Below are 19624 nucleotides of genomic sequence, written 5' to 3'. Positions count from 1 at the left end.
TTTTCATATGTGGTGCCATGGGTGGTAAACTTTCAGAGTTCTTTCATGTTTCAAATTATTCTCACATTTGATTGATAGATATACGTATGTTTCAGTGTTCAAATTATTTTTCTTTGAGTCTTAAAGTCATTGTTTCCTATAGACCAGTGGTCCGAATAAAATGTCTGATACCTATTTGGTTTTTGTAATTTCAGAGGCATTTTCTTCCTTTCTAGAAGCTACCAAAACTTCCTTTTTACTCCTGGTGTTCTGCAATTTCACTAGGATATTTAGGTGGATATATGGATAAGGACTTTCATTCACCCTGCCGCTCTCGCTATGGGCCATTGTTCTCTGGAAACTTGTGCCTTTGATTATGGAAATGTTTGGCCAGTGTTTAGTTTCTCTTCTCTCTGTTAGATAGTTCTTCAACTTCAGGTAGACAGATATTTTACCTTCTGGAAATGTTCTCATGTTTCTATCCTGTGCCCTCACTCTTAATGAAAATTTCCTGTTTTTCTTAGGTCTCTTTAGTCTCATCAAAATCATTATTACAAAATTATTTATTTTGATAATTATATCTTTAAATTTCTAGAAGCCTTTTTCATTCTGATTATTTATTTTTCCTAGCATTCTGAAGTTGCTTTATGGATAAAATATTTTCTTGAAATTTCCTGAGGGTGGGTACTTATTAGATTTTTAACATGTTTTCTACTTTTCCTGTAGTACTTTTTCCTCCTAGGTTTCTTAGGAAGGACATACTCAGTTGTTCAGTAGAGCGTGAATGTGGTTTTCCTCTGTAGCTGTTAGGTCTTTTTTCTTTGCAGTTCTCTTTCTTGGTGGTGAGAGTGCTGCTTGTGGTTTTTGAGTAGGTGGATGGAACCTGCTAATGGCTTTCCTGTAGGATGCCTAGGCATGGTAGGTAGGCATTTGGGATCCCTCTAACTGCCAAAGTAATAAGGACTTTCTTTGGGAGTGGAGTTCAATTATTATATCAGTAAATGGTACTATTGTATAGTAGTTACTATATGGTAGGGATAACAATAATAATGGCTAATGCTTTTAAAAATTTTTTATTGTTTTTATTTTAATTCCTGGCTAAAGCTTTTGATTGATAGGCACCATGTGCTTTTCTGAGTAGTTTAGTATTTGAGATCCTTTAATCTTCATGCAATCTGTTACAGAAATTATGGCATAGAGAGGTTAAGGCTCAAGAAGAGGTTAACTTCCATTTTAAACCAAGCAGTCTGATTGTAGTGCTCATATTCTTAACCACTGAACATTCTCCCGTTTCAGGAAGAAACATGTAGGAGAGAGACAGTTTTTCAAGGAGGCTCTCGTTTATTAGCATTTTTCTTATTTATAGAAAAGTTAGATCTCATCACTGAAAGATCTTTTAATTCTGTCTCCATAGGTACTCACTATGTTTTTGTGTATTTTATTACTATGAAAATGTTTTAGTAGCATGGGTTCTAACTGTGGTCCTTTTATTTACAGTTTATTCCAATGCCTGTCCTGTATGGTGTTTTCCTTTATATGGGAGTTTCCTCATTAAAAGGAATCCAGGCAAGTCCTAAGTAGTTAATAATTTTGTAGAAAAACTTAAAACATATTTTAAATTTGCAAAGATTGTTTTTATGATGGTAGTGATGTATTCTCAACTCTGATACTCTGGGAGGCAGGTTAGCTGATGACTTCAAATCCACATTTTCCAAGTGATTATTGCTTACTACACATTTTTCCCTCAATGAGCTCATGAAGGAGATCATCCTTACCTATTTTTAATAGAAGCCAATGAAAGGCCCTGTAACTATTGATAAAGACTAGTATAGTAAGAAGGGGGCATGTTGAGGACTGGAATGGTTAATACTTGCCATTTGTGTGGTGCAATACAGTTTATAAAGCCTAGTACACAGATTATTTTCTGTGATTCTCAAAACATTGTTAAGCAGCAGGCAAGGAAGAAATATTAATTTTGTCACCTGGGAAACAGAAATAGAGGGACTTATGGATGGTTCGTAACCAAGTAAGCAATGGAGCCAGGGTTAGAACCCAGTGATTTCCCTACTCTGTTTGTCTTGTTGATAATAATTCCTGGAAAACAACCTGATAAAATTTACTAAGTTCTTCCTGTTAAACATTGGGCTCCGAAAGCACTGTTAGCACCACGTGGCCACCTCCTATCAGGGAAAGCTGACCGCTGGTGCTGGCAAGGCTTCTCAGAGACAGCATCTTTATTTTTTTCAGTAGTCCTGGATCTCCCCTCCACTGGTCAAGGAGTGATCTCATTAACTCACTTGATTTTCTTTTTTTAATTTTTTCTTTTACAACTTTCATTTACAATTTTGTGAGATCTTACTCCTGGTTTATAAATGAGGGAACTAAAGTTTAAAAAGACCCAGGAGTTTGCTCATTGTTTCCTTTTCATTGGGTGAAAGTTTAGTAATTGTTACTTCAGGCTATTTTATAAAATTGATAATGTTAGAGTTGGAAAGAACCTAGGAAATTGTGGCTCTCTTATTGTACATATTAGAAAACAAGGTCAAAGAAAGTAAATGCCTTGTGCAGTTGATTATAGCAGATAAATTTATTTAAATATTTTAATCCCACAAATTAAGACATTTTCATTTGCGCTTTCTGATTAAATTAATTGCATTAAATTAGAATGATTGCCTTGGTTTTTGCTCCTCTCCTTGGGTCCAGATGTTCTGTATTGAAATATTCTCCTATACTATCAGAACATATCAAGGATTAGAGTTTAAATCACAAAACGCTAAGGTTGTATATAATTTCCTAAGTAGCAGAAATGATACTTTTGTTGAAAACTTTTTCTTGCTTTGTTTTTCCATTCAATACATAGTTTTTTGACCGTATAAAATTATTTGGAATGCCTGCTAAGCATCAGCCCGATCTGATATACCTTCGTTACGTGCCTCTCTGGAAGGTCCATATTTTCACAGTCATTCAGCTCACTTGTCTGGTTCTTTTGTGGGTGATAAAAGCTTCAGCTGCTGCGGTAGTTTTTCCCATGATGGTAAGGCTTTTTTTTTTTTTTCTTCTAACTTTTTCAGACTTTGTCACTAGTTAATAACACTCCTGTGTGTTTCAACAGTGTTTTACTAACGTTTATCTTAGTACTATAATATAGTAATGTATTAGTAATATTTATATTTGAGAAAGGAAATAGCCCATTTTAAGCACCTTAGGTGTTTTGAAATATGAATTGGCCCTTTCATAGCTATTAAACCAGTCGCTTTAGAAACTGAATTTGCTTTTTATTTTCTATATTTTTGTTTGTTTGTTAGTCCTTGGGCTATAGAATGCTGTTTTGTATTTTTAAACAACTTTAGAGTTTAGGACATTTATGGGACAAAGATGATAACCAGATGTAAAAAAGCAAAGCAACTGGAACAGCTTAGTTCTTTAATAGAATGTTTCAATACATCTTTCTCAGAAATTAACAGATCTAGAAGTTAAAAAATAATAAAGATTTTAGATGATATATTAATAAGACAATATGGTTCACTAAATTACCACAGAATATTGCATTTTGCAAACAGAATATTCATCCTTTTGTAAATTCCATGTAAACATTGGCTATGTACTCGACCACAAAGAAAATCTTAAAAATTAAAAAGCTATAAAAATTACGCAGGTAATTACATTTCCTGATCACAAATAAATTAAGTTACAGATGAATAATGAAAAGCACTAGAAAAATCTAAAGTATTTAGACATTAAATGCTGAAATAATCCCTGGGTTGAAAACTGAGTTAAAAAAAACATTGTAGGTATTGCAGCAGAGAATTTTTAACCAAGTCTGTGAGAGACACCTAAATTTCATAAGGAAAATGTATACCCTTCATTACATATATTATTCAAGAAGCCTTAAAAAAAATGCAACCAAATTTTTTATTTGTAAAAATCAATAGTGAATAAACTCCTTCCAAGCTTGAGTAAAGAAGAAAAGAGAGCAAAATATACAAGATTAAGAAAGAGAAAAGATATGCAATCACAGCTGTGAAAGAGATTTGAAGGGCTTTAAGAAAATACTACATGAATCTATAGGAATATTATACATCTAGAGTAGAGGTTGACCAACTTTATTTCTGTAAAGTGTCAAATAGTAAATATTTTCAGCTTTGTAGGTCACAAGATATATAGGCACTTCTATAACAGGAGAGAAATTTCCATAATTTCTTATTGGTGAAATCTAAAAAGTAATTTTACAGTTTTTTAAAATGAAAGACTACTCCGGTTTCATCTTGGGGAGACAAACCATGAGAGACTCTTAATCTCAGGAAACAAACTGAGGGTTGCTGGAGTGGAGGGGGGTGGGAGGGATAGGGTGGCTGGGTGATAGACATTGGGGAGGGTATGTGCTATGATGAGCGCTGTGAATTGTGTAAGACTGATGAATCACAGACCTGTACCCCGGAAACAAATAATACAACAATACAATACAACAAAACAATACAAACAAATAATGTTAATTAAAAAAATTAAAATAAAATGAAAGACTACTAATGAGAAGAATGGAATTCTTTTTCATTTAGGATAGTATTTCACTTGGCTGAGGCTGAGGTTTAAAGTTAGTATTCCCTGTCATCAAATCAATTCCAAATGTGCATCTTTCAAAGCTATTTTAGGTCACAGGCCATACAAAACAGGTAGGGCCAGATTTAATCCAAGGGCTGTGGTTTTCCTGCCACTGATCTAGAGGAGATGGATTATTTCCATTCTATACATACATACATTTCTGAGAATTAACCCAAAGAGAAATATAAAATCTATGGATCTGTATAACTCAGTTGCATACAAGAGACTGGAAAAATGGCCAAAGATCTGCCCTTGGATCACAGGCCCAGCTGAGTTTTAAGAACATTTAATTCCAGTACTTCTTGACTTACTGTAGACCAAGGAAAAGATGGAAATGTCTGCATTTTTTCTCATGAAACACTAGCAAGATCTTAAATACCAAAGCCTAATAAAGTTGTACAAAAGAATGATGGTGACTTCTCACTAATATAAGTGCAAAAAATCTTAAGATATTAACAAATAAATTTACAATGTTTCTATAAGTAATATATCATGATTAAATAGACTGTGATACTTTAGCAGCAAGTAAGAATTACCAACATAAAGATAGAAAGACATAAAATTGCAGTCACTGTGAATAAAAATTTGTAACTGAGTTCTAATATAGGGAAGCACACTATTACTGTTGTTATTTGATATGAAGATTCTAACTGTGATATAAGAATAATACAATATTTGTTATAAGGAAGAGATAACATTATTTGTAGATAATGTGATTGTTTGCCTATTAACTCAAACGACTCAAATGAAAAAAGACTAAAAGCCCCTAATAGAATTAGTAAGAATGCTGTTAGAGTGGGTGGTTACAAGAAAACTCATTGGCTTACCAAAGAAATTTATTATAATGATAGCTTTGGATGCTGGAAGTTTGAAGTCAGGGTGTGGATGGGGCCATGCTCCCTCTGTACCCTGTAAGGGAACCGTTTTTTGCCTTTTCCTAGCTTCTGGTGGTTTGCTGAAAGTCTTTGGCATTGTGTTGCAACTGTATAACTCCACAAACTGCCACCTTGTCATGTAGTGTTCTGTGTATCACTGTATCTTTATATGACCATTTTATAAGGATACTGGACATACTGTTTTAGGAAGCCACCCTACTCCAGTATGACCTCATCTTAATTTTATCTCCAACAACCCTATTTCCAGATAAAGTCATATTCTGAGGTACTGGGGGTTAGGATTTCAGTGTATCTTTCATGGAGACACAATTCAATCCATAATAATGTTGAAGTACATAAAATTAAGACCTGAACAAAGAGGAATATATATCATGTTCTTTGTTTTGCATACTTAGTATTGTAAAGATTCATTTCCAAGTATGAATTTTATGAGTTTTATTTGCATGTGTGTTTGTGTGTATTCGGGGAGGTTGTTGTCAGTGTGAACCAGATAATTTTAAAGCTTATAGAGAAAAATAAATGCCAGAGTCATAGATAACAACATGGATGGTAGAAATGTTCTGTATCTTGTTTGGATGTGGGTTCCATGAATATGTATGTTTGTCAAAAGTGTCAAACTGTATATATGATATTTTTCTATTTTACTATATGTAAATTGCATATTAATGAAAAAAATAAGGATATAATAAATACCAGAGGAATAACAAAACAAAGCTAATTAAGAATTCCTGGTTGGGTCTGGGGTGAGGGACTTGATTGTTCCTGTGCTGATACCATGCTGTTGTGATAACTAAATATTTAAAAATTGCTGTCAAGTCAGTGCAGCTAACACAGTATGGAATTGGCATGGGAACAGACAAAAATCAGAAAAATAGACTAATGAGTCCAGAATTTATCAGAATATATGAGAACTTACCACTTGAATACCATGAACAGGTTATTTCATTAAAGGTGATAATTCATCTATGTGGGAAAATTTAGTATATAGTCTTAGAAGATTTGACTGTGTATGGGAGCTAAGGTTGCTTCTGTAACCAATACCATATTCAGAAAGAAACCATGAATGAATTGAAGATTTAAATGTTAAAATGTAGTAGAAAATTTTGAAAAATATTTATATAGTCCAGTGATTGAGGGTAACTTTTCAAAGAAGATAGGGAAACCCAACTGTAAAGGAAAGATATATTTGACCACATGATAATTAAATGTTTTATATGAACATAGTAAAATTGGATTGTGAACTGGGAGAAGGCATTTGTAACATATAAGGCAGATAAAATGCTTCTGTCTGAACTACACAGAGCTCTTATGAATTCATGAATAAAAGTCATCAAAAGCATTTGAAAACCAGGCAAAACATAGTAATAAGGAAAATGGTAAGAACAGAAGAAACCCAAATGGCCAATGGACATTTGAAAATATCTTCAACCTTAGTAGCAGTTAGAGGAAAACAAATTAATGGTATATCTTTTTCATATATATGATTGGAAAATCTAAGCCTAATATTGGCAAATGGGTTCTCTATTGCATTGCTTAAGAGATTTCTAAATTTATATCTATTTAGGGATGCCTGGGCATCTTAGTCAGTTGAGCGTCCTACTCTTGATTTCCGCTCAGGTCAGGAGGTCGAGCCCTGAATCGGGCTTTGTGCTGGGCGTAGATGGAGCTTGTTTAAGATTCTCTGTCTGTCCCCTCTTCCCCCCTCCCACACACTCTCAAAAAAGAAAAAGTTATATCTACCTATATAATGTATATAATTTAAAGTCATCATAAAAATTAATAATCTTGTACTGTGAAGATACCGTGTTTAATCTGCTTTATAATTTTATGCAGAATGCAAGGGATTTATATAGGAAGAGGTTAAAAATGCCATTTCTTTTATATGTTTGCTTTGAGCAGGAAGCTTGAAAGATAAATATGTGACTCAGTTCCTTTGAAATAAGATGGTGTATGAAGTGATTTTTCTTTTTTAAAAAATTTATTTTATTTGAGAGAGAGAGGGAGAGTGCACGCGTGCACTTAGGGAGGGGCAGAGAGAGACTTTAACAGACTACTTGCTGAGCGTGGAGCCCGAGGTGGGGCTCATTATCATGATCCTAAGATCATGACCTGAGTTGAAACCTAGAATCCCAATGATTAATCAGCTGTACCACCCAGGGGCCCCTGAAGTGATTTTTAAATAAAATACATGAAGTACTTTTTTGTTATTTATGACTTGATACTATTTCTCTTTAGATATAATTTATATATTTTTAGATGTTACTTAATAGTTTCTCCCCCACTTTTTTAAGGTTCTTGCATTAGTCTTTGTACGCAAACTCATGGATCTGTGTTTCACAAAGAGAGAACTTAGTTGGCTTGATGATCTCATGCCAGAAAGTAAGAAAAAGAAAGAAGATGACAAAAAGAAAAAAGAGAAAGAGGTAATTTACGCTATTCACTTGTTGTTTAATATTTCGTACCAAGTAGCAGGCACTCTTGTGGTCACTTTACAGGAATCTGCTCCTTTAATCCTCCTAAGAACCTTATTATTATGAAGTGTAGGTACTTCTTTTATTTCCGGTTTACAAATAAGGAAACTGAGGCAGAGGTTAGTAGGTAACTTGTTCAAAACATCAGCTCTTACCCATTTTACCAACTTAAGTTGCCTCTCCAAAGCCCTGACCCAACAATAACCTTTTAAAAATTACGTAGCACATGAGTACTTATTTTTAACAGTGAGAGAATTTAGCAGTGTTTAAAACATAGATAAAGCATAGGTAACACAAGCACATTAAATACATAAGCACATTGTAGTGTACATTTTAATTTTAACATTTTAATAATCTGACATATACATAATGACAAAAGGGACTTCAATCTTTTTATAAAAAGTACTGTTAAACTCTAGTCTTAATATGTGGTATCATGTACCATTAGTTAATTTGTATACAGAGATTTACATGACTATTTTATTCTGAATTTGATTTTTTTAAATAACCAGCTCAATGCTATTAGTAAGAAGGAAAAGTAGAAACTGAACATATAGGATAGATGATTGTATTGATTTTAGTACCCTACTCAGTTTTCCCATTAAGAATATTGTTTGAAAATCAAAGATAAGAAGAAAGGTACACATTTTGAATATTGTGGTGTGTTTAAATAGAGATCTCACAACTACTTTTTTCCCTCTCATTTTTGAGAGAAAGCAACATAATTTATGCCTTATTATATTGCATAGTATTTATGGAAATGCATTTATTAAAACTTTACAGACAACTGGGTTTAAGCCTTGGGATTTTTTTCATAGTTTGGATTGATTATTCAGTGCTGATTTATGGCAAAATTACTGGTTTTATGTTTACTTTTTGACAAAAATTATGACTCTTTAATTAGTATACTAACTGGAACACTAGTTTGAATTGAGCCTCCAAAATTTTTAAAAGATTATTGTTTTCTTTAAAACTATATTATATATGTAAATGTTTATGAGCTTTTGGTGAATTTTCAAAGAGGATGCAATTCATTTATAAAATACTTAGGTTAAAATTACCTGTTTATTATTTTCTTTTTAAGTTAGAATAAGGTTCAGTGTATATAACTGAAGACAAAAGTAAAGGAGGCTTAAACACAAGAGTTTATGCTCTCCTGTAGATGTCTTGAGTAAGTGATCTAGTGGGATGGTTCCACAGAGTTGTCTGGAGCTCCTGTGCTGCTGTCCTCCCATCCTCGGGACACAGTTTCCATTCTCAGAATCACCTAATAGATCAGGATGAATGCTGAGCTTGAGCTGTCATGTTCGCATTTGAGATGGCAGGAAGGAAGGGGGTGGGGTGAGAAAGCAAAATGGGCTGTCCCCTGCTATCCTGTTTTTTAAGAAGTCTTCCCAGAAATGCCATCCAGGAAGTTCCACTTGTATCTCATGGCCACATGGAGTTGCAGGGAATGCTGGGAAATGTAGCAATGGTTTTATTTTTTTTAAATGATCATTTTTTAAAAGCTGGGCATATTGCCACCTACAAATACTAGGGTTTCTAGTGGTAAGAAAGGAGAGTATAGATGCTCTTCCAGTCCATCCTGTCATGTCCCCAGTAATTATGATACCATGATTTTGCATCATGTCTCCAGTGTAAATTGTTCTCCACCAGGGGTGACACTTCTCCTCAGGGTTCATATTTCCGTGTTTGAGAAATTTTTGATTGTCAGAATTGGATGGGCATCCAGTGGGTAGAGGTCTGGGGTGCTACCGAACATCCTGTATATACAGGACTGCCCCTTACTACAAAGAATTGTTTGGCCCTAAATGTTAGTATTGCTGAGATTGAGAAACCCTGCCTTATCCAAATGAGGTTTTGCTTATATTGTATTGTAATGCAAGCCATCAGATTTCACAAAATTTTATCTCTTATTATATACTAATAATTTGTTAATAAAATTTTATGTAAATTGATTTTAATGTAGTATTCATGATTAACTTAAAGAAATGAAAGTTATAACCATTTAAAATTTAGCCTTTACAAGTGGTTGTTTTCTTTTGTGCTACCAGTATGTATTTATAATAGTAAAAGGAATTTTTCAGTCATGGCAAATATGTTTAAATATATTGTCGGTTTGGGTTTCTAATTCTTGAAGATTTTATATATTAATTGGTCCGCCTGGAAATATTCCGGGAAAAGTAATTTTTTCATGTATGTGCTCTGAAGGAAGCTGAACGAATGCTTCAAGCTGATGATGACACTGTGCACCTTCCATTTGAAGGGGGAAGTCTCTTACAGATTCCAGTTAAGGCCCTAAAATATAGGTGAGATAAAACTATCTTGTAAAATGTATTTTTTTATACGCGTCAAGTACATGAATAAGCCATGTAATGCTTTGTGATCTCTATTTTCAAAAAGCAGTGATCTCTGTTCTTAAAAAGATGACAAAACCGGTATCTGGCATAATGCCAAGAACTAAAGGGGGTCTTCAGGAACTTGAAAGGGAAGTCTCACGGTTCTTCCCCTCGCAGGTTTGTAGGCAGGAGTGAAGAAAAAGCTGGACTTGGACCAGAGCCTGAAACCAACTTCCATGCCAAGCAGACAAGAGTTACTTGTCGTGCATCATTCCTTCTGTTTAAATGATTAAAATCAGTATAGCTTTTTCCTTTCTGTCCTTTATTAGGCCTGCATCGGTGTGTGCTGGAAAATTAACCTTTGTAATCCATTTTCTGATAACCTTCCAAATTGTGACTATGTTTAGAGGCCCTGGAGTTCAAAGGTGTGACTTGACTATTGGCAGTGAGTGCTCATATTAAGAAAAAGTTGAGTTCCATATATAGCTTATTTTGTATGACTTTGGTGATTTACTTATAAATTTAAGAACTAAAGACCGTGGTAAATTCTTCTGTTTACTTTTTTGTAGTTTTAAAAGATTAAAAACCTATATTATTTATGCATGTATCTGATTCCTATTTCCATATTTATTTCTGATTAGCTATTGATAGTAGAAAAGTCAGTTTTAGAATGTATATAGGTTCCTTCCCTGACCAATTAATGGAAAAGGTTTGTTGGTATTTATTAACTTTGGGTTTTTTTTCATTTTTAATTAATCTTTATAGTTTTTACAGAGGTCTTATTTAGACTTGTACATGTTGGTTAGTTTTGATAAATGAATTCATCAAGTAATGTTCCTTTATACTTTTTACTATTAATTTTCATCATTGGTATTACTCTTTGTCACCTTTCATGATTTTCCCTCAAATCTTTCTTAAATACTTTAAGTGCCAAGTATAGACATCTTAATATACCCAGCTATAGTGCTCTGCTTTGCTGGAATGTATTAATGTTTATTAAACAAATTAATATATTAACTTTGTTGTACTTATAAAAAGAGTATAGGAACTACCATGATGGTTATTAGTGACTCATCAATTTGCTGAGATTATTCGCCACTTAGTTTCTGTAGGTCCTGCATTATCACTTTCTCAGTATGATTATACATGGGCCTTGATAAATTTAAGTGGAATGTATACTTATACTGTCTGATGTTTAACAAAAAGAATGATTATCTGTATATTTACTTTTCTTTTTAAGTGATGACATAGGCCAAGATTAATGCTGCTTTGCTTAAAATTTGAACATTAAGAATGCCAGCAATTGGCTGACCTGTTTATCTGTCATAATTTAAAATCTTAAGTAGCTTTGGATTACTTGCCATGAAAATCAAATGAGATAATAAAGAAAAACATTTAGAAACTGTAAAACTCTATAAAATATGAAAATAATTGATTTAATGTAGACAGATTTTTTTTTCCCCATCGTTTCATTTTGGAAAAAAACAAAACATGTACTGTCTTTAAAAAAAGGTCTTAATTTCTACTAATGGGAAAGTGCTTAGAGGGGGACATTTGAAGCTAGAAAGTGCTTCAAGAATGTCTCTCTTCAGTTATTTGCAGTTGGCAACCAGCCACAGAAACATATACTCAGAGTAGGTAGGCTCTGCCCTTGTGAATTTGGGCATTCAAATTTTGTGCACTTTAGAAATTGACCCGGTAAAGCACCTTTCCTAGGGATTCTGCAATGACCATGTCACATTTCTCTGAAGTCTTATATTTTAAATGACATTTGGATTTAAATTGTGAACAAAGCTAGTACTTTCTAAAATGACTGCCATTTAGTTATTTATCACGTAGCTGCCATCACATTGTGAACCTAACGCCTAATTTGACATTTGTATTTGTCACTTGCATGCATGAAATATTACTCTTTTGGTGAAGAAAAAGGACTTGCAGATATATTTCTATTAACTTCATAGTACTTTCATATTACTTGTGGCTGACAACCTTGAGCCCAAAATTATTTATGGATATTATCATGGTTGGATTTTGGGTCTCGAATGAATTTTGCAATATTTTATAGAGACAGGGAATGATTACATTTATCCCTTACAATGAAAGGACAATATTTTGTTCTTTTGATTTTGAATTTTGATAAATTTGATAGAATAACACTTTGACACTAAAAATGTGAATGTCAGCTGAAAGTGATATTTATAAGCCTGTTTTTGTGTTATCTGTTCAAATATTTTCAGAGCTTTATTTTTACTGTTGCCTTTTTCAGAATTCTTTTTAATGATTTTTTTTTAATTATTAAAAACTAGTTTTTTTTTTTTTTTAAGTCATAATCTTAAGTTTTCCTTACATACTTTGGATCTTTAGTTGATGAAACTGAAATTTGTGCCAGTTATAAAAGTTTTCTAATTGACTTGAGGCTGTATTTTTTTTATTACTATTTTTTTTATTAACATAAGAGGCTGTATTTTTTGTATTTAATGTATTCCTTTGTTATTTCAATAATACGCTTATAGCCAAGATGATCATCTTTGGGCTTCATTGCCAATTTAATTAATCTTACCCCTAGTTTTGATTATACAGAAGGATGTAATTCCCCATGAAACCTTTCTAACAGAACTCTAAAATTCTGATATTTGCTAGACCTTGGTTTAAGTGCATGACAAAGAGTTTTCTCAATTTTATGTTGATGAAGACAAATATTATATAGTTAAGAGTGACAGTATTAATGCTTTTGCAAGTACTGAATACTAACCAAAAAGTGTATTTGTTCTTCAGTGTTGATCCCTCAGTTGTTAACATATCAGATGAAATGGCCAAAACTGCACAGTGGAAGGCACTTTCCATGAATACTGAGAATGCCAAAGTAACCAGATCTAGCACGAGGTAGCTGTAACTCTTTACGCATTTTCTAACTGTAGCCAATTTTCAGTTGACTTATGGATAGATAGCTATTTCATAAAACCATTAAATGTAACTCAGTTTGCATAAGTTATATTCTCTTAACAAAGCCAGCCTTTTTCTCTTCTTTCCTTCTTCCTTTTATCTGTCTGTCCATCATTTTACTGAATACTGGAAATAATGATATAAGTGCTGATAGGTTACTTTTTAAATTCATAATTGCCTGTTTCCAAAAAGAATTTGAGCCATTTTATAGTAAAAATGAATATTATACATATGGCAGTATGGAATAAGTATATAAAAGATCAAAACCATATAAGAAAGATAATTACTAGGGGTTACATAAATACTCTTAAGTAAACACTACCGCAGTCATGCTTTCTGATGGTCCAGGAAAAAAGACAGACATGATTGTTTTCCTTGTTTTGTTTTAGCCTGCCGTTTCTTCAGATGAGGTTAAACATTTTACTAGAAGATAGTTGGAAGAAATTTTTAATCCATAGATATAAACGCCATTCGGTGTTATAATGGACCACGTATCCCATAACAATTTTCATAACTCCTTTCTTAGATTTCTTGTTAGGAAGCCATTTTTTCTTTCTTTTACCCTCATTTTAAGGCCTGAGTCTAAGTGATTACTAATTGATAACCATTAGTACTTTAATCCTTTGGGTCTGTGGAGAAATGAGGTATTATATACCTGTAGTGCACTCAGTCATTCATATTCCACAAATACTCTGTGTGCATTTCATGCCAGACACTGTTGGGTGTCCGTATACTCTGCTTGGACATCAGATTGAAACTTCTCTGGGCAAATGGTCACCAGCTGCTTCTGATGGATTAGTTATTGTCTTTCTGGCCACTGTCTTTTGATAATAATTGGTTGGGTTTTATTCATTCCTTCCCCACCTCTTCTTAGAGCTTTGCTCCTACTTAATCTCTATTATGACCCCTGACCTTCTTTTTTTTTTTTAATCATTTCTTGACTTCTGATTCTCTAAACTGGACTGTTTCCTTTCTTCTGTCTTTGATCTTAAAAGTTTTTTAAATTTAACTCTTTGTCATTTTGATTACTCCATGCAGCTAGAATTTAGTTTGATGCTCTTTTTACTCTTAATAATTTTTCACACCTTGTCAGTACTTGTGGCCCAGATTATTAGTATAGTTATAAAGGTAAAGACCTTACAATAATATTATTATATATTATACAGTAATATAAAAGTATCTTTTATACTTCTGCCTTTCATTCAGGTTGCCCCTCAATTCCCAGTCACAGGGGAAGAAAGACAATGTTTGGGTTATGTCATTTAACAGAAAAAATGTTTGGAGGTCCTTCCTTCAATCTTATCTGGAGAAGGCAACAAACCACAGTGTGTTATTCTACATTTGACAGTTTTTTCAAAACACAGATATTCATATGTTACAATTAAATCAGTCACTTAAATCCATGGACATGGACTCATTGTATTTGATATTAACTTGAAAATATAGAATATATGTGTTTTGATTTTGTATTTGTGAACCAAATTTGGGGAAAGTTTGTAAATCTGTTACATTTTGCAGAAAATTATTTGATGCTTATCTATATTAACAAAGATTGCTTTTTTAATGGATTTGTCAGTGAAATGTCACAATGTACAACTATTTTTAAAAATATAATGACTAATTTTAAGAAAATCCTTTTCAGTTGTAAGAAAAACATGAATTTCCGTGGCAAGCATATCCATTAAAAAAAACTAAGAATTTTTAATATTTGTCTTTCCAGTCAAATTTACTGATAGGAAAAGAAAGCAGTAAAATAATAATAGCGAGTCATATGTTTATAGTATTAATAGTCCTTTTAGTCATTTCAAAAGGCTAATTACGGATACTAAGTGTTGGCCATTTTTTGAATGTAATATTTGTCCATTTCAAAATCATTTATTCTCATTTTTTGTTTTAAATAGCCCTGAAAAACCTGTGAGTGTGAAAATAAATTTTGAAGATGAACCAACAAAGAAATACATGGATGCTGAAACTTCGTTATAGAATTGAACCAAGAGGAATTATATATATAGCTATATAGATATATATATATATAATGTGTGTATTTCATGTCACTATATATAACAATATTGTATGTCATGCTGTTTATGTGTGACTCCTGGGTTTTTTGAAGTAGTGTCTGAAGTTTGTTAGGAACACCATGGAGACTGTGTATATCATGAAATGGTCTCTTAGAAATGAGGTACATGGTTCTTACTATTTATTCTGTTGAAAAAAAAAAATTTCTATTCTGCAGCAGAAAGATGTGGGGAAATGCATTCAATCTACTTTTCCTTTAAGTCTATTTGTTCATCAGTGGTAATTCATACCAACTTTAGGTGATGTACTTTGTCCATGTATTTATAATTTTTACTTGAGTTACTGAAAATTTTTACATATTATTTCACTTCTGTTAGTTCCTTATGGGAAGAACAGGGAGTCTTTATGCCAGTGCTGTGGGAGAAATGGTAACATGTCATGGCTTCTCTGTATGTGTGTTTCATTTATGCAGATGTCCATCATGTTTCACAAGCAGTGGAGAGTTTTTGGCTGTAAAGGTAGAACAATAGAAACTTTCTAGATAAGAACTATAGTTTTGACCTAAAAACTATTGTTTTTATCTTAAAACTTCCACATCTAGGTTTCTATTCTGATAGACAAGTGAAATTGCAGGTGATTTTTATAATTTAACCCCATACCAGTCATAACTTTATGGATTTTAGAAGCTGTAAAATGCCAATTGATAATAATTAAATTTTGTTGCCTTTGTAGAAATTAATGTAGAATCCTAATGCTTTATAAGAGCCCCAGAATGCCCACTCTGTTCTCTGCCTTTGCTTTTACTTAAAATGTGGTTAAGTTTATATCAGCTTCAAGTTCTTGATTATTTTTTATTACAAGTAATATGATTAAGTAATCAGGAGTCACAATTCTCTTAATGGGTTTATGATCAGTATTACTTTATTCTAAAGAATTACCTTTCACTTTCTTGTTTACGTTGTTATTCTTTCTATGGTATAGATAATATTTAATAGATTGCTATCTGTGATCTCATTTTAAACTATTTTATTTATTTTAATTGATATGATACTTAAATATTATAAACATTTGAAAAGGTAACAAATAGAGAATAATTTAAATTGTTAATGTAAATAGTTGGTGCTCACTTGCATTTATGGTTTATTATCTTTGAAAGCAGTTGACAGATTTTACATCTTTGATATAAAGCACTGCCATATTTGTATTTTAAAAGGAATTTAGACATTTTATGTATAGCTCAGATTGATGGCATTCTTTCTAGTTTGTGTTGGTATTTGTTACTTAGTTTCTGCTTTTCTGAGCTATCTATCTTTTTAACTTCTAGCAAATCTTTTTAGTCATCTTTTATATACTCTTAGCTCTACATGAAATAAATAAATGTTCTTGTTAAGCCTGTAGGACTGGATGAATGGGGTTGTGAAAGTGATTTGGCAAGAGGATAATTTACAAAAACCAAATGAGTATTGAGAAGCCACAGAAATACCGAAATTGTGACATGAATATTAGGATGAAAATTTTAATGAAATTCCAATGTTCCCTTTAATCATTTGTCATTAAAGTACAAAAGTATGAAATTGATCTTATAGAGGATCATGAGGAATGCCAAAAGCTGATATTTTAGCAATCCTGAAGTGTTTTTAATCCATTCTAAACTACTTGGTAGCTGATATAATTTCCCCATCTGAGACCATATTTTCAGATTCTAGTTAAAATAAAGGATTCGACTTCTGCCTCGAATGAGAAGTTGGAAATGTAGCTACTTTTCTTTAGAAAATAGAGCTGGCATCATTTGGTACTGCCTGAAAAAGAGTTAGACTCTATTGGCAATTGATAATCGAGTATTACCCATGGTGCTTATTATTCTTTATGAGCTTCCATTGAAATGATTTCTCTTATCCATAGCAGCATAATCATTTCCAAAGACCCCAGTATTGGCTGCTAATTTTGTAAACTCCCCTGATGTACCTGAACAAGGAGATTTCCTCACATCATTTCTTTGTGTCTGGACATCTTAGGGTTAACAAATGTGCTTATTTTACAGGAAGGGATTTTAAAATTTAAACTGAAAACTACCTGGGATCATAGTGTTTCTGTGATTTTTTTCAATTATGTATAGTAATTGTCCAGTGCCAGAAAAACCATGACTTGCAAAATACTTTGCACTCAGAATGTTTTTACTGTTTCTGATTGTTAATGGTTTCTGCTTTCTTTTGACTACTTGACTTACAAAATGATCTGATATGACTACTCCATTGAAGAGCAAAGGTAACTCATGTTTATTAAGTAATTAACTGCTTGTTCTACATGTTTATGATATTTTTCCACTATTTTTGAACAATAACAATCATGGATAGTGTTCATTGCGAGACAGTGAAAAATTTACTACATAATATTAATTTTTAAATGTTGCCTTAAATAGGTGTAAATGAGCAGTAGTAATTGCAATGTACTGATTTACCTCAAGGTGCAAAATAATTAAACCTGTACATACTCCATTTACAAAATAAATTAATATAAACAGCCCTGCACTTTCTTAGATGCCTTGGTTTCCAGGATGGAGCTTAGTGCTACTGAATACCCTGGCTACATAGCCACCTCAGGATATTCTTCTCTCCACCCTATTTTATTTATTTATAGATGTCTGTTTACAGAGACTATAATAAATCCTGATGTTGACCATCTGAAATTTACTTTCTTTTGAATGCTATTTCACTCTAAAATAGCAGCTTTTGAGAAAACAATGAACTTCCTTATGATAAAAGGATGATTTTATATATTCTCTTATAATATTAGATATGCTGAAGTGAAGCACACAGTCTTTCTAGTGTGTGTGTGTGTGTGTGTGTGTGAGAGAGAGAGAATGATGTTAAAAATCTTAAATCTCTTCAGTTGTTGAAAAAAGCTGTGGCGTATCAATGTTCATATTTGCCAAGTCTTTGTAAAATGTGGGACAAAATTTATGTGCTAATGCATGGATTTATAAAGCAGGTTTCTTCACCACTCAAAATTACTAATTTTTGTTTTCTCCATCCAAAAAGCATTTGTTTCTTCCTCATACTTCAAGTTTATGTATGTATATAATAGCTTTCTAAGTTTTTCCTTTCACAAAGACAGGTTCAAAGTTCTGTAAAACGTAAAATCGTTTCTGAAACTGAGGTATTACACCAGAGCTTGCTGTTTTTCAAGGATCATATCATGTACATCAGTTCTTTAAATGTGCTCAACATGTGAATCCTGTTTTAAAGTGCTCAGATTTTGGATGTGTAAGCCATTGATACAACATTGTAATTCAAAAATGTTTAAATTAAATAACTTAATGTTTTAAATTTATTTATGTAGATTACATCATTGTTATATATAATACAAATGTGTGAAATGTCTTTTGGTTTAGTCCAACAATTATTTATTTTTTAGAAAGTAAGCTTAAAGATTTTAAGGACATTGAAAATTAAAAATAGTGTTAAAAATTCAAAATTTGGCAATTCTAATGTAAAGTTGGTTCTTTTCTAACATATCAAAAAGTAATATAAGTATCAATAATAGGAAAACATAGTTGGAAATGGAATCATCTAAAGATCATTTTTAAACTTTAATTAGCACATATTGACTTCTACAGTTGACTTATAGTAATTGTTAAACCCTAGTGGTTTTTTAATCAGATTTTGTGCATTGATTGATTTTTGTGTTGTGGCTTTTCTTCTGTTGCTTTAATATTAAAAATCTGGGGGGTTTTTGTTTGTTTTGTAGGGGGGGTATCTTCCAATGTTTACTATGTTTGAATAAATAGAAATTGAATTTTATTGTTCATTTATATAGTATTTGATAGCTTGGTATAATTTCACAGTACAGTTCTAATTTTTATGACTTTTATAATTACAATGATAATATTTTCTTTTGTAATAAAATACAAGGTAAATTAAACATTTAAAACGTGGAACTGGTATTTTTCATTTATATGAAGTACAAGTCTCTTCCAAGTCTATAATGTGAACGATCCTGCCTTTCAAATTTGTTTCATAATTGTTAGAAGAAAACTATTTTTTAGAGATGTTATTGAAGTTGAAAGAGCAATAAAAGTCTACTGAATTAGTTGTTGGATATTGTCTTTACTTTGTACTTTATTAGAATTGCTGCTTATCTTTCTTATGCAGAGGGATGGGGGATGAAGGAAAATAGGTGATTTCTGTTCCCTGCTTCCTAGTATTCATATGCTTCAGTAAGGAGACAGAAAAGAAGGTGAAACAAAGGATTCTGTGTTTCACAATGACTTTTTAATAGTTAAGAGATTTCGAAATTAAAGCCCTTTAAGAGTAGCCTGGTCCATTATTTTGCCTATAATAAGAAACAACTTCTGATATCCCAACAACTCGATAACCTT

General features: G+C 32.3%; 1 protein-coding gene across 7 annotated transcripts in view; it reads left to right on the top strand.

Moving 5' to 3' along the window:
* SLC4A7 (solute carrier family 4 member 7) overlaps positions 1–19335 on the top strand; it is a 105424-nt gene extending 86089 nt beyond the window's left edge. For 5 of the 7 annotated variants that reach the window (XM_078072561.1, XM_078072565.1, XM_078072558.1 and 2 more), the window contains 6 exons: positions 1477–1545; positions 2840–3013; positions 7766–7897; positions 10157–10254; positions 13060–13167; positions 15129–19335. In XM_078072561.1, the coding sequence (XP_077928687.1) occupies positions 1477–1545; positions 2840–3013; positions 7766–7897; positions 10157–10254; positions 13060–13167; positions 15129–15210 (663 nt within the window). In that variant the 3' untranslated portion in view covers positions 15211–19335. The remainder of the gene's footprint in view (positions 1–1476; positions 1546–2839; positions 3014–7765; positions 7898–10156; positions 10255–13059; positions 13168–15128) is intronic. The other 2 variants (XM_078072573.1, XM_078072566.1) reach the window with 1 other exon arrangement.
* The last annotated feature ends 289 nt before the right edge of the window (positions 19336–19624 follow it).

This window comes from Halichoerus grypus, chromosome 1 (genome assembly GCF_964656455.1).
Source record: "Halichoerus grypus chromosome 1, mHalGry1.hap1.1, whole genome shotgun sequence".
Classification (NCBI taxonomy): Eukaryota; Metazoa; Chordata; class Mammalia; order Carnivora; family Phocidae; genus Halichoerus; species Halichoerus grypus.
The sequence above is the reverse complement of the archived record's forward strand: the minus strand, read 5'-3'. Positions and strand labels throughout refer to the sequence as shown.